Source organism: Agelaius tricolor, unplaced genomic scaffold (assembly GCF_023055355.1).
Source record: "Agelaius tricolor isolate 1412-34295 unplaced genomic scaffold, bAgeTri1.0.p SCAF_43, whole genome shotgun sequence".
NCBI lineage: Eukaryota > Metazoa > Chordata > Aves > Passeriformes > Icteridae > Agelaius > Agelaius tricolor.
Window position 1 is genome coordinate 2417798 of NW_027269303.1, and position 25021 is coordinate 2442818.

General features: G+C 53.7%; 2 protein-coding genes across 2 annotated transcripts in view; one reads left to right on the forward strand and one right to left on the reverse strand.

Annotated features, from left to right (window-relative positions):
• Positions 1–25021, reverse strand: part of LOC139604076 (uncharacterized) — a 1261625-nt gene that overhangs the window by 901767 nt on the left and 334837 nt on the right. Inside the window, 1 exon segment of the mRNA XM_071455063.1 lies at positions 11766–12018. Coding sequence (XP_071311164.1) covers positions 11766–12018 — 253 coding nt within the window.
• LOC139603979 (olfactory receptor 14J1-like) lies at positions 22555–23487 on the forward strand. The gene has a single exon (XM_071454978.1). The coding sequence runs from the start codon at positions 22555–22557 to the stop codon at positions 23485–23487; it is 933 nt and encodes a 310-aa protein (XP_071311079.1).

A 25021-nucleotide genomic window follows, 5' to 3' on the forward strand; every position in this document is an offset into this window, starting at 1 on the left:
TGCCCAGTGCGCTGCACAGCCCAGGGCAGCATCCCAGAGCGTCCTCATGCAGCTGCCAACAACATCCCCCCTCTGCAGCCCTGGCCTCTCCCCCAGCTCACACAGGTGCCCCATCCTTGCAGGCACAGACACGGCAGCACTGCCTCAGCAGCCCCTGTTTGCATTGCACACAGCAGGGCCAGCACCCCCATGCTGTTGCTGTGGGGACATGAACCTGAGGGAGCACAAATGCCATCAGCCCCTGGGGCCAGCAAGGCCTGGGGGACACCAGGGAAACAGCTCAGCTTTGTCCTGGCCTCTGCACTCAGCCAGAAAGTTTGTTCCCATCAGCTGGGAGTTTCCTGTGCCACTGCAGACGCTGTTGCTCAGAGCCAGGGCTGCCTGGCAGCCACCCCCAAACTGCCCTGAGAATTTCCTTGGCTGCACCTTTGCATTCTTTACTCCTCCTAATACAAATTTCTTTCTATTGCCCACTCCAGGGAGCCCAGAACTGGACACAGCACTCGAGGTGCTTCCCAACCAGTCCCCAGCGCAGGGGAAGAATCCCTGCCCTGCTCCTGCTGGCCACACCATTCCTGATCCATAGAAGTGCCAGGGTTTGGATGAGGGAAATGGTGAGGAGGGGATGGGGACAAAGTGTTTTTGATTGTCAGCCATTAAGGGTCTTCTTCTTCCTATCTATTCAAACTCAATTAGAAGGTGCTGAGAATGAATATCAACTGAGGATAGCTGATATCCTTCTATAAACAGGAAAAGGAAACAGGACAAAACAATTCTCTCACATTGTTTTCGATATAGTACATTCACTTTGAATAGAGTTCTCAAATCAGTCTAAATACCACAGAAGAATTGAAAATTTGAATTATTCCCTGGGTCTTTTCTTGTTTGGGCATTTTGAGCAAATGTTTATGAGCCTTTCTCACTGAATTCATGAACTGAAGAGCTCAAGAAAGAAGAGGCCTCTGGAGTAGTAAAACTCATCAGCAAACTCCAAGTGGCTGAGGATCCATCCCCATGAGAGCAGCAATGAACAGAAATGGGCACAGCTTTGTGGCTGTCCCAGCTTTGGCATGGGCCCTGGGCCTGGAGCAGGAGCAGCTCTTGAGGGCCCCAAGGCCGGGGCTCTGGTGCTGCCCTGGGCAGATGGGATGGCAGCAGGGGCTGCAGAGCTCTCAGCACCTCAGCCCCAGGGGAGCAGGGCAGCCAGGGAGCCTCCTTTGGCCTTGGCCAAGCACCTTCCCCCATGGCTGGGGCTGAGTCCTGTGGCAGCTGCAGCTGCTGCTGTGCCCTTGGCAGGGGCTGAGGCCGTGGGGCCAGTGCCCAGAGCAGCCTGGCCTGAGCTGAGCTGTGGGGCCAGAGCCAGCTGGGCTGGGCTGGGCTCAGAGAGGCCCTTGGTGCTGCCCAGAGCTCAGGGCAGCTGGCAGAGTTTGCAGGGAGCTGGGCTGGGCTCCGAGAGCCTGGCCCAGAAACCATCAGTGTCCATCTCAGCCTGGCTGAGCGTGCAGGGGCAGGACTCAGGCCAGGCCTTGTGGGGCAGGGCCAGTGCCTGTGCAAGGCATTGCAAACAGGCAAGTGGCCCAGAGAGGAGGCTGCTCTGTGCCCTTGGTGGCACGGACAGAGCAGGGAGGGGCCCAGGACATTTGTCAGCGCCAGGGTCTGTGCCCATGTGTTGGCAGCCCTGGCTGCTGAGCCCAGCTTTGGCCTGGGCTGAGTTTTGCTGTGGCCCAGCTCCATCCTCCTGCGGGGCTCAGGGCCTGTTCCCGGCCATGGCCAGCCCTGGCTGCCTCTCTGCTGGCCCAGAGGCCGGCAGAGCCCAGGGCAGGGCTGTCTGTGCAGCTCCACAGGTGCCACGGGCTCTGCAGGAGCTGGCAGAGGCTGCCCAGCAGGGAGGCCATGGGGCACAGAGCCCCAAGGCTGCTGTGGGCACCACGGCACCGGGGCCGTTCCCAGCCTCAATGCTCCTGGCCTGGGCTGGGCCTGCACAGAGGCTGGGCCACCATGGCTGGGCCAGCACAGGGCCACAAAGGGGCCACGCAGCCGCTGCCGGGGCTGACAGCAAGGCCAGGCACACACAAGCAATTGCTGAGCATGGCCTGCGCTGGCCAGGCCTGACTGTGCCAAAGGCAGAGCTCAGCTGCCCTTGGGGGCTGCAGCAACACTCCAGAGCCCAAAGAGCCTCCATGGCTGGGCTGGAGACCAAGGCTGCAGCAGGGAAATGCAGGGCTGCTGCGGGATGGGGAGGCCATTGAATTCCAGCACGCACCTCAGCTCTCTGATGATCCCAGCACCATGCTGGGCCCTGTTTCAGACTGGAGCAGAGCAGATGTTGGTGGGACAGGAGCCCTGCGGGGTTGTCAGGGACCTGCAGCTTGCAAGGTGCTCTGCTCTCCCTCAGGTGCTCTGGGAGAGATCCAATCCCAGCTGGGCACCTCAGGGCACAAGTGGCACTGCCTTTTCATGGGCACACAGCTGATGTCTGCCTTGAAAGGGGCACAGGTTTTAATTCCTGTTAGTTTCGTAATAAAAAAGCAAATCTTTATTATCTGGGTCACTTGAGTATTTTAAGAAATGGCAACATTTTCCCAGCAGGAACAGGAATTTCCTGGATCTACTGGATCCTTCTACTGATGGAAAGGGAAGAAATACAGATCATCCCCTCTACCTTTGACACTGACAATCAGTCTAATATTTAATGATCCCCTTCTGTGAGGTGTTTCCACCTCTCCTGTTTAAATGGCCGTGTCTAAGGACATCTCTTCACTGGATCAGCTGGATCTATGTCCTTCCTGCTGCTCCCAGATTTCCTCATCCAGATGCTCTCTGGTCATTTGAGTGCCTCTCAACTGACTGGTTTCATGCTTTGAACTTCAGGGAGTGGCCAAATCTTTCAAGTTAAAAAAAATATGAATTGGGTATCTCACTGTGGTTATACTTATCACAGAATTTCCATTTCCTATGTATTTGCTTAAAAACTATTCCTTTTCAGAAAGCCGTGGGGGATGGTAGACATGTCATATGCTGCTGGGGCATCCCAGGGAGCTGAAGGAAGAGCTGTGATGGTTATTAAACTGTTCAAATGTTCAACTTGTGTTTGTTGGCAAGAAACCTTTCTGTGCCTCTGAGTGTCACCAGGCCCTGGGCCCAAAGGACACAAACCTGATGAGTTGTGGTTCCCACTGCAGGGGCTGCACTTGGACCTTGGCTCTGCACAGGAGAGCTCTTCACCCCCTTTCTCTCTTTTCCTCCCTCTGGGCATGGAGGGAGCTCCTAACTTCAGTGTGTGACTCGTGTGTGCAAAGAGCAAATCTGGGCAGAATCGGGGCAGGGAGGGTTTGGGGGTACCTTGGGATCTGTGCTGGGCACAGAAGGTGTTTTCCATTGCTCTGAGACTGTCTGCTGTGGAAAGTGGATTTAATATCCAGCAGAGGAATGACTTTGGCAATTGATGGAGCTGTGCCTTCCCTTGGCTTTGTTGGCTGACAGGAAATGAACATCCCTCTGTGTCTTGGGCAGCTTCTTCTGCAAGGAAAGCAGGTGGGAGTTGGAGCCAAGGAGCTGAAAGCTGCAGGTGCAGCCTGGGCTGGAGGGAGCTCAGATTTGCACAAGGCTGCTCTGAGTGCCAGGGCTTGGATGGGGGAAATGGTGGGGTGGGGGTAGGGACAGAGTCTGATTGATTGTCAGCCAGGAAGGGTCTTGATTTTCATATCTATTCCAACTGCATGAGGAGGTTCTTGGATTCAGTGTCAATTGGAGATTGCACATGTCAATGAATTAACAGGGGAAAAAGTCCTAAACAGGACCTGAAAAATCTTTTCTCACTGTCTTTTTAAATATATTGCATTCACTGTGGATATATTACGGAGATCTGTCTTATTAGCCACAAATTATTTGAAAATTAAAATCAAATGATTCCCAGAGGCTTGGCTTGTTCAGGTGTTCTGAATGTTCATGAGCCCTGGGACACTGAATTCCTGCACTGAAGAGCTGAAGGCTGAACAAGCCTCTGGAGCAGTGAAATTCAGCAGCAGCCTCCAAGTTGCTGAGGATGTCAGCAGCCCCCAGTGAGGCCATCCCTGCCCAGAGACCGTGGGGGAATGGGCAGACAAGGAGAGCGTCCCTGGGGCTGGGGCAGCACAACTCAGAGGCACCAGCGGCTCCAGCTGGGCAATGGAGTGTGGAATGGGGCTGGGAAAGCCCTGCCTGGGCTGGGCCAAGCAGGACAGACAATTCCTGACCCCCATCTCCCAAACAACTCTCTCAAGCAGACATTTAAAGGAATTACAATTCTTTGTGTACTCTGAGTTGCAGCACTGGAGAAATACCAACAAGAGATTCTCAGGAGCTGAAAACAACCAAACAGCCTTTACTTTAGAAAATAAGAGAAACTTTGGCAAATAGTTTAATGTCACATTCAATCAACAAAAAACACTTCTCAAAGCATCACCTTGGCCCATTTAACTAAATAAACTCTAAGCCTGTTCAATTTTAAGTTAATCAAAATTTGCAAAAGGACAGAAATTGAAGAAGAAGACACAGAAAGGCTGAAAGACAGAAAAAAGATATAGAGAAGCACACACAGCTACCAACTCCTGGATTCCAGTACTGTTCCGAAGGAAATTCCAAGAGGATGCAGGGTCAAGATGTGTGCTTGCCTTGTGGTCAGCCTTCAATACCCCTTGGTCTCCCTGGGCCCTTCCCCCAGGTGGGGCTTGGGCTCATTTGGTCCCTCAGGAGCTGGGCTGGGGCTGCAGAGGTGGCTGTGGAGCATTGCCTGTGCTGTGCCAGGGACTGGCAGCCACTGCTGGGCTGGGATAGAGGCTCTGGGGGGATTGGGGTTCCAGGGCAGGGCAGGGCTGGGCTTCCAGGGCAGGGCAAGGCTGGACCTGCCCCTTTCTCCCCCACACATGAAATGTTTTGAGCCAACAATCTCCCTGGGGATTATAAGTGTCACAATGGTCCCCATTGGCTCCACAGTGTCACAATGGACCATTGATGACACAAGTCCCTGCAATGTCACCCTGGAGCTTTGGTTCCATGCAGCCCTGCAGTGTCACAAAGGCCTCTTGGTTTCCCAAGGCCCCACAGTATCACAATGGCCCTCTTGGTTCTGTGGGGACCCCCAGGGTCACAATGGCCTCACCTGTTCCATGAGGCCTCACAGTGTCACAATGCTTTGCTTATTCCATTGGGGCTCACAGTGTCACAATGGTCTCCATGATCCCATGAGTTGCCTCAGTGTCACAATGGTCTCCTTAGTTGTTCCATGAGGCTGTCAAGTGTCTTAACGGTGTCTCCATTGTTCCATGAGGCTTTGCAACGTCACAATGGACCTTTGGCTCCATGGGGCCCCGCGGTGTCACAATGACCCCTTGGTTCCATGACACTCCAAAGTGTCACAATGGTCTCCACAGTTCAATGAGGCCCCACGGTGTCACAATGGACCCTTGGTTTGATGAGGCCTCTCAGTGTCACAGTGATCCCTACATTCCATGGAGCCACACAGCGTCAGTATGGTCCCCTTGGTTCCATGAGGCCTGGCAATGTCACAGTGCTCTCCATGATTCCATGAGGCCCCACAGTGTCACAATGGTCCCTTGGTCTCACAGGGCCCCACAATGTCACAATGGTCCCTTGGTTCCATGGGCCCTGTGCTGCTGCATTCCGCCCTCCCCTTCTCAGGCCGCCCTGCCAGATGAGAAATGCTCCTTGGGGCTCGGCCTTGGCCAACAGCCCCTGGGCTCAGCTCCTCTGCAGCTCATCACAAACACTGTCTGCTCCAGGCACTGCTGCTGCCCAACCAGCTCCTGCCTTCTGTAGGAGCAGCCCTGGGAACTGCTTTTGTTCCCTCAGTGGCACAACATCCCTGTTCTCACACTGCCAAAGAAAGCTGTTGGTGCCAAGTGCGGCCAGGATGAACCATTGCTGGGACTGAAGCCCCTCTCTTGGGGCCCTGCAAACAGCGCTCCAAAAGGAGCCCTTGGAGCTCTCCTGGGCCAGCGACTCCCTCTGAGTGGGGCCTCTCCCAGCCGGGAACTCTCCCGTTTGCTGCACTCGGGGATCCCCAACAACGACGGAGCCTGGGCCGATCCCCCCACTCCTCCAGGCTCAACCCTTCACCCACTGGGGAGATGCCAAAGGATCCACAGGGAGCATTTCCTGCCCTCAGGGGAATTTCTCCCAGGTGCCTTGCACTGACTCTTTGTGTCTGTGTGCACACAGGAGTGCCCGTGCTGGGGCAATCTGTCAGAAATGCTGCTCTCTGAGGGGTTTGAGAGCCTTGGACAGCTGAGACACTCAGGCCTGGAAGTGAGGTTAGGTCATGTGGTCTAAGCAAAGTTCAATGCTCCTAAGTGTTGTTCTTTTGCTAAGTTCTTAAGTTTAATATAAGTTATTAGCTAAGTTGAATATTGGTATGTGTTATTCCATTATTGAATCATTAAGTTATAGGTTAAAAGTTAGGTTAAATAGTGTTAAGTGATGTTCTTTTGCATAATTGTGAAGTTGAAGGTATCAGTTAAGGTTAAGGTGTAAGTTAAGTCCTGTTAAGTTTGAGCTCTTCTAAGCTTTTATCTCTTTATTCCTTTTATCCTTGTCCTCACTGTTCTTTGTCACACACACAGGGACAGCTCTGGGTTCATTTCTGGTTTGATTGCCTGGATTTTGTTTGGTTTTGTTGTTGCTTTGTTTCCTTGGTGTGCCTGAAGTGTCCAGTCAGGAGCAGAGTGACTCTTGCCAAGGAACTTTGTGCTGCTGTCCCTTAATATTAAATCTGGTTTTTGCTGATCCCTTGCTGGGGATTTTTTCAGCGCTCTCAAGGCCTCGTTGGTACCAGGGTGAAGGAGCCCTGGCCCAGGCTCTGGCCCTGGGGGACACGGGGACGCTGCCGGGGGGTCCCTGTCCCCCTGTGCCACCCCCAGGGCCCCGGCCCCCCGTCCCCGTGTCAGGCTCTGGGGTCAATCTCGTGGAACATCCTCTGGAGGAGGCTGCGGCGCCGGGGGCGTGGGGACCCGGGGGGACAGGGGACCCCGCTGTGCACGAGCAGGGTTGGACTGCTCTGGGGGGAACTGTGAGGGGGGCCGGGGCAGAGTGACCTCCCCAGTGACCTCACACAGCCCCTGTGATGTCACACAGCCCCCTGCGATGTCACACAGTCCCCTGTGATGTCACACAGCTACTTTGTGATGTCACACAGTCCCCTGTGGTGTTACACAGCTGCTCTTAAATGTCACAGAAGACTCTGATGTCAAAGAGTCACACTGCGATGTCACAGTTTTTAGTGTGATGTCACAGGCTGCTCTATGATGTTACACAGCCACCTGGTGATGTCACAACCAACTCTCTCATATCACAGAGCCACTCTCTATGAAGGAAAGATCTGCTCTATGGCCTCACACTATGATGTCACAGACAGATGTGTGATGTCACAATCCCCTAAGTGATGCCACAAAACCCTCTCTGTGATGTCATACTAACACTCTTTAATGTCACAGCACACACTTTGACCTCACAGCAAGCTCTATGATGTCATACAGCCATGCCTTGATGTAACAATCTGCTCTGTGATGTCACACAGTCCCCTCTATGATGCTCAGTCACCAAAATTACCTCACAAAACAAACACAGTGATGTCACAGCCCAATCTGTGACCTCACACAGCCCACTCTGTGCTGTCACACAGCCCCTTCCTGACATCACAACTGCTCTGTGCCTCCATGACACAGCCACAGAGGAGCTGCTGTGACACAGCCCCCTCTGGGACATGCCACAGCCCCTGCCAGTGCTGAGCCCCTGGGAGCTCTGTCTGTGCCCTGCTGGTGTCCCTGAGGGGCCCTGGCAGTGCCCCAGCCCTGCTGGGCTGTGCACAGGAGCTGCTCCTGGCCAGAGCTGTCTCTCTGCAGCTCTGCTGCCCTTGCCAGGAGCTGCCTCTGGGCAAGGAGCCCAGCCCAGCTCAGCAGGACAGACACAGCACAAGGACTTTAATGACCCTCCGGGGCTTTGGTGCTCTTTGTGTCTGCCATGGCCAAAGTGCTGCCCAAGTTGGCTCTGTCAGGGCTGTCTTGCAGCTGCTGCCCATCCCTGTGCCCTGTGCAGCCCAGGCTGTCCTACGGTGTCCCTGCCCTGCGCCTCTGTCCCTGCAGGCTGTCGGCATGCCCCGGCTGCCCCACCTGGCTGGCCCCTTCCTTTGCTGACAGCTCTGCCTCCTGCCTGCCCCTGCCTGCCCACACAAAGCCTTGGGCTGCTCCAGGCTCCTGCGGGGGGACATGCCGCACCACAGCCCTGCCCTGGCAGGGAAATTCCTTTCTCCTGGTGTCCACTCTGGGCCTCCTCAGCTGCCCTTGGTGCTATTATGTCTTCTTCAGGCTCATTACCACTATGAAGAAACACTCCAGCCTCTCTGAAACCACCCTTCAATCCCTCCCAGGCTATTCCTGTTCTGTCCTCAGTCTCCACACCACTGAGCACAGAGCCCTCAGCCTCTCCCTGCTGGTTTTGTGATGAGGCCTCCAAAGCCCATCTTGGGAGATTTTTGGGTCCTCTCCAAGGTCTGTGAAAGTGGAAAAATAGTGATCAAAGTTATTTTCTTCCAAATCTTGCAGTGACAAAACAAGGGTCAATATCTTTAAACTGAATGAAGGTGCATTTACATTTGTTAGAAGAGGAAATATTTTGCAGTTATGAAAGTGACATGAAACTTCAACTGTTTTTCCAGAGAAGGGGATTCCCCATCCCTGGAATTGTCCAAGAGCAGGAGCTTTGTGCAACCTGATACAGTGAAAACCCCTGCCCTCCCCAAGGACAGAATTCCTATAGTGTGGGTTCTCTGCTGTGCTGGGTGCCCTCACAACGCTTCTGGCCAGAATGTCTGCTGAGGGCAGCCAGGCTGCTGCAGGGGCACTGACCTCACAGCCATCACCATGGCAGCCCTGTCCCCTGGGCCTGGCTCTGCCCTTTCCTCTGCCCCTGCCTTGGCTCTGCTGGCATGAAGAGTTTTGTCATTGATATCTTGTCCCCAAGGTGCTGGGGCCAATGGCTTCCCAGTCAGGCTCCTGGAGCAGAAGTGGCTTTTCAGAGCCCAGCCAGGAAGGAGCCCTGAGGCAGCAGCTCTGCAGTGGTGGCCACCAGGCCGGGCTGCCAAGGGAGGCTTCTGGCCATGGCCTGCAAGCAGCTGCTGCTGCCAAGGTGCCTTTGGTGCCTCAGGCTCTCCCTGGCACAGCTCCCAGCACGGCACTCTGCCCTTGTGCCCGAGGCCTTCCCTGTGCTGGGGCTGGCCTGGGGCTTTTCCTGCAGCGGGACCTGCCCTGCTGATGGCACAGGAAAGGCAGTTCCTGCTGGAGCAGGAGGCTCTGCCTGCAATGGGCTCCAACAACTCCAGCAACACCGTGTTTGCAAAGGCCGCAATGGGAAATGAAGGAGGGGGGGTCACGCTGCTTTTGGGGTGAATAATGCAGAAACCAGCCTGACTCCTCCATCCCAAAGTTCAACATCCTCAGAGGGAGCTGAAGCTGTGACAGTGCTGGAAAATCCCCAGAGAAAGGAACAACCAAGTGACACCAGTGAGAGCTTCTGCAGAGCTGCTGAGCCAGCCCAGCCTGGGCACACCTGACTGACAGAGCAGAACCTCAGACTAGAAAAGCCCCATCCCAAATTTTAAAGGCAGCATCCCCTGACATTTCCCTTCCTGGGGGGTGTGGAGATTCCTCCCTGCAGTAGGGACACCCCTCAAGGTCACTGCTTCAGGCTGAGCCAAAGGGATTTGCCCATGGTCATTGGTCTGTGGGAGTGACATCAATCTCTCCTTAAAAACAGCTTCTTTTCCTTTAATAAAATTGCTTTGAAATCCCTTCTGAGTGCTTTCTATAAATTAGTATAATATAATATAATATGGTACAGCTCTTATACCTTGGAGTAAACAATTCTGATTAAGATAAGATAATTTTTTCTAATCGTTACCATAATAGATAATATAATTTTTTTTATAAATATATATGCTTTGTCATCCTTAATCCTGTGGGACAAATGCTAAAGGTTAAATTTCACCTTGATAATTCTTTACCCATGAACTCTGTAAAAGTCTGAGGCTGGGATTGGAGCCAGCTGCTCCAAGGCTCCTCTCACAGAAGGAGATTACAAAGCCTGGAGGTCCTTGGGGGTATTTTTCTGTGGATATGAGAGTCTGGTCAGAGACAGAGAAAGCAAGAGAGTTTTCCCATTAATTAGATTGGGAACCATTAGGAAGCTGGAGAGAAAGAATTGTAAATTATCGACAAGTGGTGTCTGTAATAGGTTGTTTTTTCCATAAAGTTGTTTACTGAAGGGGGTTGTCTTTATCAGCCAATCATGTGAAATGTGTTGATTAAATCACCAATGAGATCCACCTGTAGAAAACCAAGGTCAAAAGGAAGAGGATTGAAAAACTGGGTGGCTTTTAGCCCTTAGCCTTCTGATCTGAGTCTGTGTCATCTCTGACTCAACGGTGACATTTGGGGATCTGTGGGGACTATTGGGGCTCGTTTCTGCACCTCATGACTCAACAGGAGCTTCTCTAATAAACTGGGCCTGAAGCTCCCACTGTGCCCATGACAGGAACCCCTGTGAGTGTCTGGGACATCCCGGCTCTTTGGCAGCCTGGGGACTCCTGGGATGTCACCGTGGAGCCCCCGTGAGTGCCTGGGACAGATCAGTGCCTTTGCAGCCCAAGGTGCCCTGGGATGTCACCATGGAATGGCTGTGACTGCCTCTGACCACAGGGCTCTTTACCATCCCCAGAAAGCTCTGACAGGTCTCCATGGAGCCCCTGTCCCTGCCTGTGACATTCCAGCTCTGGAACAGCCTGGAGACTCTTGGAAAGTCCCCATGGAACCCCTCTGAGGTCCTGTGACAAATCTGATCCTTAGCAGGCAACCATCACCAGCAACCCTGTTGCTATGGTCAGTTTCCATGGCAACCATCACCAGCCCCCTGTTGCTATAGTCAGTTTCCATGGAAACCATTACCAGCCCCCTGTTTCTGTGTTCAGTCCCTTGGCAACTCCATGGAGACCCCATGCCAGGGGTGGTTGCCATGAACACCAGGGCTGGCACCAGCTGGGATGCTCGGTTTCCACGGGCCGGGCTTCAGCAATGGGATTCCCCAATTTCCTGCTCCTGCTAAAACTGCGCTGCCCTCGCTGCCCTCCCGCCTCCCATGGAAAGCACAAAAGGCAAAGATCCCGGGCTGGGAGAAGAACAATTTATTGGGAACAGCAATGAGATAAGGAAAAATTTGAACAGAAACAATATTGATAACAGAAGGGATAAATAAAACTTTGACAGGGAAAACTACAACACAACTGACTGTCTCTTTCCAGCCACAATTTCCCCTGTCTGGAAAGGACACCCTTCTCCTCTGGGAGAGAGAGAGAAGGTCCCTTTCCCGCCCCTGGCAATAGCCTGAGGTGGGAGTGAATGTAATGAAAGGGCCATGGCCAGACCATCATGTTCTTCAATCCCACATCATGTCACGGGCAGGAAAAGGGAGAGGTGTCTTCCCAGCATGGATCATGGGCAACACGGATCCCCAGGACTCTTCCCAATGCGGGTCCTCTAAAGGGGGATGAAGCTGGAGCGGTGCATGAAGCTGTTCCTGCAGCTGGGGCATTTGCAGGGCTTTCCTTACTGGCGGCTCCGTGGGTGTCTGGTCAAGTGAGAGCTGCTGGTGAAGCTCTTCCCACACTGCGGACACTCGTAGGGGCTCTCCCCAGCATGGCTGCACCAGTGGGTGACGACGGTGGAGTTGTGCTTGAAGCCCTTCCCACAGTCAGGGCAGCAGAAGGGCCTCTCCCCAGTGTGAATCTGCTGGTGGCAGAGGAGACTGGAGCTGGTCTGAAACCTCTTCTGACACCGGGGACACTCGTAGGGCCTCTCCCCAGTGTGGATGCGTTGGTGGTTGATGAGGGCAGAGCTGCAGCTGAAGCCCTTCCCACACTCCCCACACTCGTATGGCCATTCCCCAGTGTGGATCATCTGGTGGCTGATCAGGCTGCTGCTCTGCCTGAAGCTCTTCCCAAACTCCAAGCACTTGTGGGGCTTTTTCCCATCATGAAGCTGCTCATGGGCCACCAGCTCTGAGCTCTGTCCACCTTCCTGGCTCAGGGTGGGTCTTTCCTCCTCAGAGCACCCTGGGCTGGGTTTGGAGCCCCTCCTCCTGTGGAATCTCTGGGGCTTTTCCTCCACGTTGGAATTCTGCACCATGGAGCCACTTAAAATGGCCTCTTCCACGATGTTCTGCCTTGCGGATTTGTCCTCCGTGGTCTCCATCCTCAGCTTCTTCTCTGGGGGAGGAAAGACAAGGAGAGGATGGGATTTGCCTCCGTGCCAGAGGGAAGGGGAAGGAGATCCCCCCAGTGCATCCCCAGCAGGACGGGGTTGGCAGCAGGGTTGTCCTGCAGCCGGGGGCTGTGCTGGGCTGGGAGATGGAGCAGGAGAGAGGGGGAAAGGGGCACTGACTTCCTCCTCACCTGCCTGGCTGTCCCAGGGTATTGTGTCAGTTTGAAAAGACAGGTGTCTGCTAAGGAAGGCAGGAGACTCCCTTGAAATGGAAAATGTTAATCCCTTCACTTGGAATTATAATTTTCAAAACAAGGGGCTGTCAAGCAAAGTCTATGGGAATAGGAATAACAATTCTTCAGAAGGAAAATTAAAAATACAAATGCAGTAGTACTAAAAACTACTTACAGAGTAAGAATACGACCTGACACCCTGTGGGTCAGAGTGTTGGTAGCACTCCTGTTAAATGGTGGCTGCAGTGCTCCTGCAGGGACAGATGTGGCTCTGTTGGAGCAGTGATCCTGTAGAAGAGTGGAGTTTTCCTCGGAAGGTCCAGTTGTGGCGTCGATCGGCCTGGTCTTCTTCTGGGATCCAGTGGAGCTGAAGGCTGCTCTTCTGGGAATCCTATGGGAGAAGGCTGACTCTGTTGTTCACATTCTCAGATTATATCCAGGTAGGAATGCTTGGCTTCTCCCTCTGGGCAGAGCTTCTCACAATGGGATGATGGAATTTTTATCAGTGACACTCAATGTCCCATTAACAGAAGATATCTCCCTGGAGGGAGGATTCATGTGGAAGAGATAAAGTAAACTGCTCAATTAAAAGATGATAATTGCCCCAGCTTTAACAGAGGGTAATTGAATACACACCCAGCTAAACCTGAGAGACTGTTCCAGCCTTGGAAAGCAGGATTTGGTACCAGGATTCTTTAGGGAATGCAACCCTGATTGAAGGCAGAGATAGAATCTCCAGAGCCTGCAGCCAGAAATGGACAGTTGTGTGATACTCATTTCAACATCTTCTCTTTTGGAATTATTGACTAATGATTATTTGCTTTTCCTATCTAATACTTTGGTAATTTTTTGCAAATTTGCATTATCTAAATTACACTGTTCCTTAAGTTAAGTTGGTGTCTGTGTCTTTGGTGCAGGCCCTGCCCACTGGCGAAACAGGGCCCAATCCTGCCTAAGTGTTACCTGGGGAGACAAAACCCTCACTGCAAATGTGCCCCCTTCCTCCTTGTTCCCCACACTTCATGCACTGATCATGATGTCCTATGGTCTGGGGTATCCCTGGGGTCAGCTGGGATCTCCTGTCCTGGCTGTGTCCCCTCCCAAGCTCCCCCACACCCTCAGCCCCTCCCCAGCGTGGCCGAATGAGGGGCAGGACAGGCCTTGGCTCAGGGCGAGCTCAGCAAGAACAAAACCATCTCTGCGTGCTCAGCCCTGTGCTCAGCCCCCGGGCCCGGCATTTCCTCCACTGCCACCCCGGAGCCCCTTTCCCACCCCTCTGCCCCACGGCCACCGCAGCACCGGCTGACAATAGAAGCAATTCTGGGGCAATTCCAAGTTTCCTTGGTTCCTGCACAGCTCCAGCTCAGCTGCTGGCAGGTTACAATTAAAGAAAAGTGCAAATTTGGCCCAACACAGATATTATTAAAAGGAAGGGAAAGCTCTGTGTAGCTGTCACAAAGGTGACAGGGATGAAGAGAATAATGATTCTCACATTTGAAAAAAACCCAAGCCTGGGAATTCAGTAGTTATTTGGGAATTTAGCTACTTGAGCTGGGCTTCTTGTGGGACTTTTAGTAGCCTTGTGTTCCTCACCATGTGGTGAATGAACCTTGTCAGTCTTGCTGGTATTATTTGCTCCATTTCCTCCAGTGATTTTAACAAACTTTTCAAGTAGGGGCAACAAAGTATTTTCTTTACACTCCAGTCCCACAACAGCCATTTTCCTCATCAGATCTCCCATAGGTTGCTCAGACGAAGCTGCATCCAAGTTTCCAAGAGTTCCTCCAGAGAGACCCACAACCTCCTCAGAGGAAGGAACCATGCTGTTGTCAAAGGCAACTGGGGTCAAAGAACAGTGCCCTGAACTCACTGTGCCAAAATAATTTTGCAATCTGGTTAAGAAAATATTAGAGAGATGCCATTTGCCCTGGAGCAGGGCAAGTGTGACATTGTCCCCTGTGTGTGAGGCCTTCCCGGGGTGGGGGTTTTACACCTGAGCCAGTTGGGTAAGGGGGGTGGTGTTCACCCCCTGAGCAGGGATTCCCCCACTGTTTCAGGCTGCAATGTAAGATGGAACCAAATGCATGTTTTCAATCCCCATCTTCATCAACTGCTATAAACAGGTGGGGCAGTGTTCTTGATCTCTTCCATGCCTCAGCCCTGATAACGCCCTCCAGGGGAGATATCTTCTGGGAATGGGCCATTGGGTGTCACTGCAGGACTGATCAAATTCCATCCTCCCATTGTGGGATGCTCCGCCCAGGGGGAGGATCCAAGCATTCCTACCTGGGTATAAGCTGAGCCTTGCAACACCAGGAGCAGCTTGCCTACTGGATTCCCAGAGGACAAGAGCTCCAGAACCACCCCTGGACCTTCAGAGGAAGACCAGACGCTTCTACAGGATCACTGCTTGGACAGAATCACGTTCATCACTCCAACAGGACTGCAGCCACCATTTAATGGGACTGCAGCCACCAGCCTGACCAGCAGGGTGTCAGGTTATATCCCGACTCTGTCAGTTTAAGGCAGTGTTTCTGTATCATTGCCTTGATCTTCATTTCCTTATTAAATTGTAATCCTGGTTTAGACCCTCCCCAGGTTTGCCTTCAAACAAGTACAAAATTCAATGTACTTATCCCTTGTTTTCTTCTCAAAACAGGATTTTCCATCCCTTAAACTTGGCCAGATGGAGGAGGAGGCTGCGAGGAAGAAGACGGTGCCCCAGGAGCCCCAGGCAGGTGAGGAGGAAGTCAGTGCCCCTTTCCCCCTCTCTCCTGCTCCATCTCCCAGCCCAGCAAAGCCCCCGGCTGCAGGACAACCCTGCTGCCAACCCCGTCCTGCCAGGGATGCACTGGGGGGATCTCCTTCCCCTTCCCTCTGGCACGGAGGCAAATCCCATCCTCTCCTTGTCCTTCCTCCCCCAGGGAAGAAGCTGAGGATGGAGACCAGGGAGGGCAAATCCCTGTGGCAGAACCTCATGGAAGAGGCCATTTTGAGTGGCTCTGCAGTGCAGAATTCCAACGTGGAGGACAAGTCCCAGAGATCCCACAGGAGAAGGGGCTCCAAACCCAGCCCGGGGTGCTCTGAGGAGGAAAGACCCACCCTGAGCCAGGAAGGTGGGCAGAGCTTCAGCCAGAGCTCGGATCTGGTGGCCCATGAGCAGCTTCATTATGGGAAAAAGCCCCACAAGTGCTTGGAGTGTGGGAAGAGCTTCAGGCAGAGCAGCACCCTGATCAGCCACCAGATGATCCACACCAGGGAATGGCCCTACGAGTGTGGGGAGTGTGGGAAGGGCTTCAGCTGCAGCTCCACCCTTTTGACCCACCAGTGCATCCACACTGGGGAGAGGCCCTACGAGTGTCCTGAGTGCCAGAAGAGGTTTCACACCAGCTCTGATCTCGCCAGGCACCGGCAGATTCACACAGAAGAAAGGCCCTTCCACTGCCCTGATTGCGGGATGGGCTTCAAGCGCAAGTCCCACCTCATCAGGCACCAGCTCATCCACACTGGGGAGAGACCCTACGAGTGCCGCACGTGTGGGAAGAGGTTTCGGACCAGCTCAAATTTCCACCTGCATGAGCGCATTCACACGGATGAGAGGCCCTTCTACTGCCCTGACTGCGGGAAGAGCTTCAAGCACAATTCCACCCTCATCAGGCACCAGCGCATCCACAGTGGGAAGAGGCCCTACGAGTGTCCCCAGTGTGGGAAGAGCTTCACCAGCAGCTCTCATTTGACAAGACACCAACGGAGCCACCAGTAAATGAAGCCCTGCAAGTTCCTCGATTGCAGGAACAGCTTCATGCACCACTCCAGCTTCATCCCCCATGGGAGAAGCCAGATTGGAAAGAGCCCTGGTGATCCATGTTCCCTGTGATCCATGCTGGGAAGACACCTGTACCTTTTCCTGCCCTTTGCCAATGACCTGATGTGGCATTGAAAAACATGAGGGTCTGGCCATGGCCCTGTCATTACATTCAGTCCCACCTCAGATCATTGCAGGGACAGGAAAGGGACTCTCTCTCTCTCCCAGAGGAGAAGGGTGTCCTTTCCAGGCAAGAAATATTGTAGCCAGGCAGACCCTGTGAGTTGTGTTGCAGTTTTCCCTGTAAACAGTTTTATTTATTCCTTCTGTTATCAATATTGTTTCTGTTCCTGTTTGTTCTTTATCTCGTTGCTGTTCCCATTAAATTGTTCTTAACCCAGCCCAGGATCTTTGCCTTTTGTGCTTTCCATGGGAGGCCCAGGCTGGCATTGTTGGGGTGTCCTGTGCAGGGCCAGCAGTTGGACTGGAGGATCCTGATGGGTCCCTCCCAGCTCAGCCAATTCTGTGCTTCTGGGATCCCATCAGCCTGGGGATGGGGCTGCCAATGGTTGCCATGCCAACGGGCTCTGGCTGCAGGCCTGAGCTGGTGTCCATGGCAACCACCCCTGGCATGGGGTCTCCATGGAGCTGCCAAAGGACAGAGCATAGCAACAGGGGGCTGGTGATGGTTGCCATGGAAACTGACCATAGCAACAGGGGGCTGGTGATGGTTGCCTGCTAAGGATCAGATTTGTCACAGGCCCTCAGAGGGGTTCCATGGGGACTTTCCAAGAGTCTCCAGTCTGTTCCAGAGCTGGAATGCCACAGGCATGGACAGGGGCTCCATGGAGACCTCCCAGGGCTTTCTGGGGATGGTAAAGAGCCCTGGGGTCAAAGGCAGTCACAGCCATCCCATGGTGACATCCCAGGAGTCCCCAGGCTGCCAAAGAGCTGGGATGGCCCAGACACTCACAGGGGCTCCTGTCATGACCACAGTGGGAGCTTCAGGCAACATTTATTAGAAAAACTCCTGTTGGGTCACGAGGTGCAGAAACGATCCCCAATACTCCCCATAGATCCCCAAATGTCACTGTTGTATCAGTGTTCCATGGTTTCTTTCCAATGGAAACAAGCATCGTTATCCTCCAGGTGTCCATGTCTGAAATTGGGATTCCACCTCCAAAATTCTGTATATCCAAGGGTTGCTCCCAGGCACAATCTGCCAGTACCATCAAGCCTGGGTGGCCTGGACCTCTGGTGACTGCCCCTGCAACACTGGGGCTGGGTTCTTCCCTTCCCATGGAGATCACTGGGACACTGTGGGGACCTCATGGAACCAAGGGGATCACTGTAGCACCACTGGAGCCCATGGAACCAAGGGGCCATGGTGACACAGTGGGGCTTCATGGAACCCAGAGACCATTATGGCTCTGTGGGGCCTGATGGAACCATGGAGACCATTAGGACCCTTCAGGGCCTGGTGTCACCAAGGGGGCATTATGACTCCTCAGGGCCTCAGGGAAGCAAGGGACCATTGGGACACTGTGGGGCCCCATGGAACTGAGGGAACATTGAACAGGCCCGGCTGGTTTGGCTTCCCAGGGGTCCCCTGACAGGTCTGGCTGATGTTGCAATGTCAAGGGCCGCCTCTCATCAGCTCCTGGAAAACTGGGGCTCCGTGCTTTTCTTGCTATGGGAAAGAACCGCCCCCCTTTTCAGATGCCCATTGCCAAAATTGAAACTCTCCCTAAAGCAATTCCTATATGCAAGGATATCACTCAGAACAAAATCCTGCTTGCTCTGGCTGGCCTTGGCCTCTGGTGGCCATTTCTCATCTGCCCCTGAAACACTGGGGCTCTGTTCCTTCCTTCCTATGGAAAGGAACCAGCTTTCAGGTCCAGGGACCATGGCCAAAATTAGAATTTGGCCTCTCAATTCTGTATATCCAAGGACTGATCTCAGACAAAAGTAGCCAGGACAGACAGGGTCAGGCTGGCCCTGTCCTCTGGTGATTTTCTTAGACTCTGAGCTGAATGTTTTCAGTTGAAAAAACCTTGGAAAGGGCCCAGAGATCTCCCAAGAAGAGTTTTTGAGGACTTGGGCATATGACTACTACATATGGACAAAGGAACTCTGTGCTCTGTGCTGTTGTGAGGGTTTGGCATCATGGAAGTGATGTTCTAAGAGAAGCTGCTAGCAGTTTCCTCCATGTCTGACAAAAAAAACAATCAGTAATTATCTTTGAGAACTGACAATCTGTTAAACGACTAAGGAAACTGTACACGCCTCTGTGAAGACACATGTTAAAGATGGGAAAGCCTGGGAGGGTCTCTTTCCCTTCTGGCTGGCACAGAGGTAACAAGGCTGACCCGGCCCCATCTCAGCCAGGCCGGGCTGGGCGGCTCCTGCCGTGGGGCCGGGCCCCTTCCCAGGGACCCCGCCAGGCCCCATCGGCTGCCGGGCAGGGCAGGGGAGGCCGCGGGGCCGAGGCCGGGCCGGGCCATGGCTGCAGTTGGGAACATCTGGGCCCTGCTGAGCCCTGCCCCGCCGCCAGCCCGGGCCCAGCCAGGATCCGCCGGGCCCCAGGAGCAGCCCCGGGCCGGGCCGGCTCGGCCAAGATTCTGCCGCCCTTGGGCTTCAGCCGCAAGCCCCGGGCAGGGGCAGGAGAAGCCATCGGCCCCCGGCCGTGCTGCTGCTGTGCTCTGGCCTGGCTGCTGAGATCCTGGCCCTGCCCCAGCGCGGCCCATCCTGATACAGCCCCAGCGCAGCCGCTGCAGAAACCTCCATCGTAAAACAGCTCCGGCCGCAAGCACCGAGCCCGGCCAGGGGCACGGAACCATCTGCAGGCCCCGGGTGAGATATGAACTCTTTCAGTGCTTCCATCCTCCCTCCAGTGAGAGAAAAGGACAAACTGCAGGCACAGAGAGGAGCAACATGAAGACACCGAGGTCAATGAAGGGGAAGTTGAGTCCCAGATGGGAGGGATGAGGAGATGCCTTGATCTTGGGGCTGAAATCCTCTTGTAAAGCTGTGGAGAATGATGTAATTAATATATCAGACTCTCTTTTTCCCTATAACTAATTGAAAATATGGGGAGATGACTTGTTCAGCAAAAACCTCCATGCTAAAGTAGGCAAATGTTGAAGTAGCTGTGATCCTATGAGAAGTTTAAACAGAGAAAGAGAGAAGAGTGGTGAGATCCTGTGCCCTCAGGGAGAGAAGAAGATCTCTGTTCTCAGAGATGAAGATGATTTCAGAAATAGATGAAGAGAATCTTTGCTCTTGAACAGCTCATCTTTAAACTCATACCCCATTAGTTGACATGGCCCATAAAAACAGCTGTGGGAAAAGCTATGAAAAATGGGAGGGACTTGACAGTTGCAGATTTTCTGGGCAGCTGCTCTTCATGAGAATTGAGAGCCACGAGCAAATGTTTTTCTTATGGAGAAGTCTCCATAGCATGAAAGCGAGACTCCTCTCCCTAAGTGAACTGAAGAAAGACTGTTCTAGATGGTGTAAACTGACTGAAACTTTCAGGTTTTGTCTCCTTACATTGTCAGTAAGAAAGAAAATGTTGTAGGGAAAGGAGAAGTGTTCAGATCCTTATTACTCTTTCTTCTTTTTACTAGTAATAAACTTTTCTGTGTACCCTTTTAAAATTTTGAGCCTACTTTGCCTTTCTCCTAATCCTATCTCACAGCAGGAAATGAGTAAATATATTCCAGTGAGTGCAATGGTAATTAGCCAACACTGATCCCACTGCACTGATAGGTGCATTGGTGAGAAATCTCAAATTAGCAAACCAAAAATCACTCCAGATACATCCTTGATAAACTGCATACGAGCAGAGGGAAATCAATGCAGAGCCATGGTTTGTCAGGATTTGCTGCATCCTGATGAGCCCTGTGGTGCATTTGGAGCTGAGCCCTTGAACCTCAGGGCCTGAGTGGAGATTGCACAAACCTTTCCAGGAGTCAAAGCCAGAAGAAAACCCCAAAGTGTCTCAAAGCATGAATGGGTCTCAGTGAGGTCCATCCCCAACACAGGCTCCTCATGGACTCCTTGGAGGAGAGAATCGGAGGCCAGGATTGACCAAAAACATCTCAGAGACTCAGAGTGGAAAGGAAATTCCAAACTACCTTAAAATTTTTGAGAAGCTCAAAGCATTACTGAGCACCAGTGAGTACAGAGCTCTCCAGGGACTCATTAAAGCAGATAATTGGAGCCATGATTGCACAAACCTCTCACAGAGTCTGTATCAAAAGGGAAACAGCAAGTACCTTAAAATAACTGAAGTACCTTGAAGCATTAATGAGCCCACTGAATGTTGTTACTGATAAGGGCTCTCCAGGGACTCATTAGGCAGATAATTGGAACCTGTAAATGCACAATCTTTCTCATAGAGTCTGTATCAAAAGGGAAAGAGGAAGTAGCTTAAAAAACTTAAGTACCCTGAAGTATTAATGAGTCCCAATCAATGCTGCAACCGGCAGAGAATCTCCAGGGACTAATTACAGCAGATAATTGGAGGCCATGATTGCACAAACCTCTCAGAGACTCCATGGCAAAAGCCAAAGCCAAAGTCCTTTGAAAAAGCTGCAGTCCCTGCAGGGAGCATTCAGGAGCCCCCAGGGCCATTGCTGAGCAAGGCTCCCCAGGGACTCCTTGCAGCAGATCCTTGAGGCCACTGGGATGTGGGCTAGGGGGGGATGCTGAGGGCAGCACAAGGGGCTGACAGTGCCCAGCTGGGCTGGGGCTGTGCCAGGAGGCCCCAGGGCCTCAGGACAAGGTGTCTCCTCCCAGCCCTTGCTGGCACAGACCCTGCTGTGCCCCAGGGCACCAAGACTTGGCTTCTCTCTGTCCCCACCTGTCATCACTGCCTGCAGTTCTCTGCTCTGCCTGGGGCCTGGGGACACTTGCTCAGTCGTGTCCCTCACTGGGACCCATTAAAAGTCCAAGAACCTTTGGAGTTGGATTCTGACTTGGAGTTCTGGAGAGGTTTCTTCAGCTCCCTCTCAGGGACTGATTTTCAGGGCCTGAGCACAAAGCCCCAGAGGCTGATTAAAGTCCTTGTGCTGTGTCTGTGCTGCTGAGCTGGGCTGGGCTCCTGGCACAGAGGCAGCTCCTGGTCACCAAGAAGAGCTTCAAAAGCACATTTCTCTGGATGAGCAGCTCTTGTGCCAGCCCAGCAGGGCTGGGGCACTGCCTGCAGCCAGCGCGGGCACAGCCCAGAGGCACAGAGAGCTTCAATCAGTCAGGGCTGGCAAGGGGCTGAGAAGTGCCTGGGGCACAATCACTGCCAGCCCTTGGCACAGGAACCTCTGGCTGCAGGACAATGCAGCTGCAGCTCCTGGAGCCATCTCCTCAAGCTGGAACATCCCAATGCCTGCAGAGCCTGTGAGTACATTCTCTGCTTGTCTCTTGTGCAGAGCAGCCAGGGGTGCCCAGGGCTGTCCTGCAGAGCAGGGTCCTGCAGCCCAGGGCGCTGTGCTGGGGCAGGGACTCTGCTGCCTGCCAGGGACAGCTCTCAGCCAGCCCTGGCAGCTGCTCCCAGCACTGGGGGACAAGATCTGGGTGGCAGGAGACAGCTGGTGAGGCTTGGGAGTGTTCTCCTTGTGTGGGGAGGATGCTGCATTGTTCAGGACTGCTCCTAGCATGGCATTTAACTGCAGAATTTAGATTATACAGGGAGCACAGCAAGGCATGGGCTGTATAAAAGTGGATATCCTACTTTTTTAATCAACTGCTCTGGGTTGGAAATTGCACATAGATCTTCATCTCTCAGTTCAGCCTGTGAAAAATAAAAAAAAAATTTTCTCTTTGATCTGATTAAACAAGGCAGTGAAAGAAATCAGAACAGGGCCGCTCACATTCAGCATCAGTGTCGCTTTTCCAGCCTCCTCAGGGTTGCTGTGACGTTGCCATCAGAGCCTGCAGAGCCAGAGCTGCCCCTGGGCAGTGCCTGAGCTGGGAGGGCTCTGCAGGGCAGAGCTGAGCCCCCAGGGCTGGGCTGGGCTCTGGCAGCACTGGCAGGGCCCAGCCCTGGGCACAGGGAAGCAGCTGCTGGCAGGGACAGCTCCAGGCAGCAGAGCCCTGGGCAGGCAGTGGGGGGAAAGTGCCCCCAGGCTGTGCTGGGATGTTTCAAGTCCTCTCCTAACCCATATATTCCATGATTACTTTTTCTACAGGTCCCCTTGCCAAGACCGAAGAAATGTCCAACAGCAGCTCCATCAGGCACTTCCTCCTGCTGGCATTGGCAGACACGCGGCAGCTGCAGCTCCTGCACTTCTGCCTCTTGCTGGGCATCTCCCTGGCTGCCCTCCTGGGCAACGGCCTCATCATCAGCGCCGTAGCCTGCGGCCACCACCTGCACACGCCCATGTTCTTCTTCCTGCTCAACCTGGCCCTCGCTGACCTGGGCTCCATCTGCACCACTGTCCCCAAAGCCATGCACAATTCCCTCTGGGACACCAGCACCATCTCCTACACTGGATGTGCTTCCCAAGTGTTTTTTTTTGTTTTCTGTGCAGCAACAGAGTTTTATCTGCTGACCGTGATGTGCTACGACCGCTACGTGTCCATCTGCAAACCCCTGCACTACGGGACCCTCCTGGGCAGCAGAGCTTGTGCCCACATGGCAGCAGCTGCCTGGGCCAGTGCCTTTCTCTTTTCACTTCTGCACACGGTCAATACATTTTCCCTGCCCCTGTGCCATGGCAATGCCCTGGGCCAGTTCTTCTGTGAAATTCCTCAGATACTCAAGCTCTCTTGCTCCAAATCCTACCTCAGGGAATTTGGGCTCATTGCTGCTAGTGTGTGTTTAAAGTTTGTGTGTTTTGTGTTCATTGTTTTCTCCTATGTGCAGATCTTCAGGGCTGTGCTGAGGATCCCCTCTGAGCAGGGACGGCACAAAGCCTTTTCCACCTGCCTCCCTCACCTGGCTGTGGTCTCCCTGTTCATCAGCACTGCAGCGTTTGCCTACCTGAAGCCCCCCTCCATGTCCTCCCCATCCCTGAATCTGGCCCTGTCAGTTCTGTACTCGGTGGTGCCTCCAGTCCTGAACCCCCTCATCTACAGCCTGAGGAACCAGGAGCTCAAGGCTGCAGTGTGGAGACTGATGACTGGATGCTTTCGGAAACATTAAACTGCTGGCCAATTTCTGCAAATCACTTGTAATAAAGAACATGGCCAGGCCAATGCTCAGCACAGAAACCCCCGTGAGCAGCCCCAGGCTGGCCATGGGCAGGCTGGGGGCAAACAGCATGGCTGGGGCTCTGCAAGGGCCCTGGGGCAGACGGGAAGGAGCAGCAGAGCAGGGGCTGATCCATGCCCAGTGCGCTGCACAGCCCAGGGCAGCGTCCCAGAGCGTCCTCATGCAGCTGCCAACAACAGGATGGGCTTTGGGGCAGGAGAAGCTGAGGGACCTGGGCTGCTGGAGCTCTTGAAGAGGAGGCCCAGGGCTCATCCTGCAACTGCTCCAAGGGTGGTTTCAGAGAATCCCAGAATCATCAAGGCTGGAAAAAACCTTGGAGATCACCAAGTCCAACCGGTGCCCTGACACTGTCTTGTCTGCCCTGAGCCTCCTCTTCTCCAGGATAAACAACCCCAGCTCCCTCAGCCACTCCTCATAGGACTTGTGCTCCTGACCCCTCCCCAGCCTTGTTGCCCTTCTCTGGACACCCTCCAGCCCCTCTATGTCCTTCCTAAATTGGAGGCCCAGAACAGGACACAGCACTCGAAGTGCTGCCCAACCAGTACTGATCACAGGAGAAGAATCCCTGCCCTGCTCCTGCTGGCCACACCATTCCTGATCCAGGCCAGCAGCCATTGGCCTTCTTGGCCACCTGGGCACACTGCTGCCTCATGTCCAGCCTGCTGTCCATCAGTCCCTGCAGGTCCCTTTCTGCCTGGCTGCTCTCCAGCCACTCTGTCCCCAGCCTGTAGCGCTGCAGGGGTTGTTGTGGCCAAAGTGCAGGACCCGGCACTGGGACTTGTTAAACCTCACCTTGTTGGATTTGGGCCCTGGATCCAGCCTGTCCAGGGCCCTGTGCAGAGCCCTCCTACCCTCCAGCAGATCCACACTCCCAGACAACTTGATGTCACCATGGTTCCATGAGGCCCCAGAATGTCCCAATGGTCTCCATGATTCCATGAGGGCTCCCAGTGTCACAATGTCCCTTTGATTCCATGGGACCCCTTGGAGTCACCAAGTCCCTTGGATCCTTGGGCCCTGCAGTGTCACAATGGTGCCGTGGTCTCCAAGGCCCTGCAGTGTCACAATGGATCCTTGGTTCCATGAGGTCTGGCAGTGCAGCTATGCTCTCCTTGGTTCCACAGTGTCACAATGGCCTCTTGGTCCCAAGGGCCACCACAGTGTCAAACATGTTTCCTTCATTCCAGGAGTCCCTGAGGAGCAGCCCTGGCCCCTTGGTTCCATGGGGCTCGGCAGTGTCACCATGGCCCCATCGTGACACCAGGTCCTGCTCTGTCACAATGCTCTGCATGGTTCCACAAGGCCCTGCAGGGTCACAGTGGCCTCTGTGGTGCCACCAGGACCCAGACTGTCACCATGGACTCCTTGCTTCCATTCAGCCCCACAGTGTCACAATGGCCCCTTGGCTCTGTGCTGCCATGTCGTACACAGTGTCACCATGGTCCTCTTAGTGCCACCAGGCCCT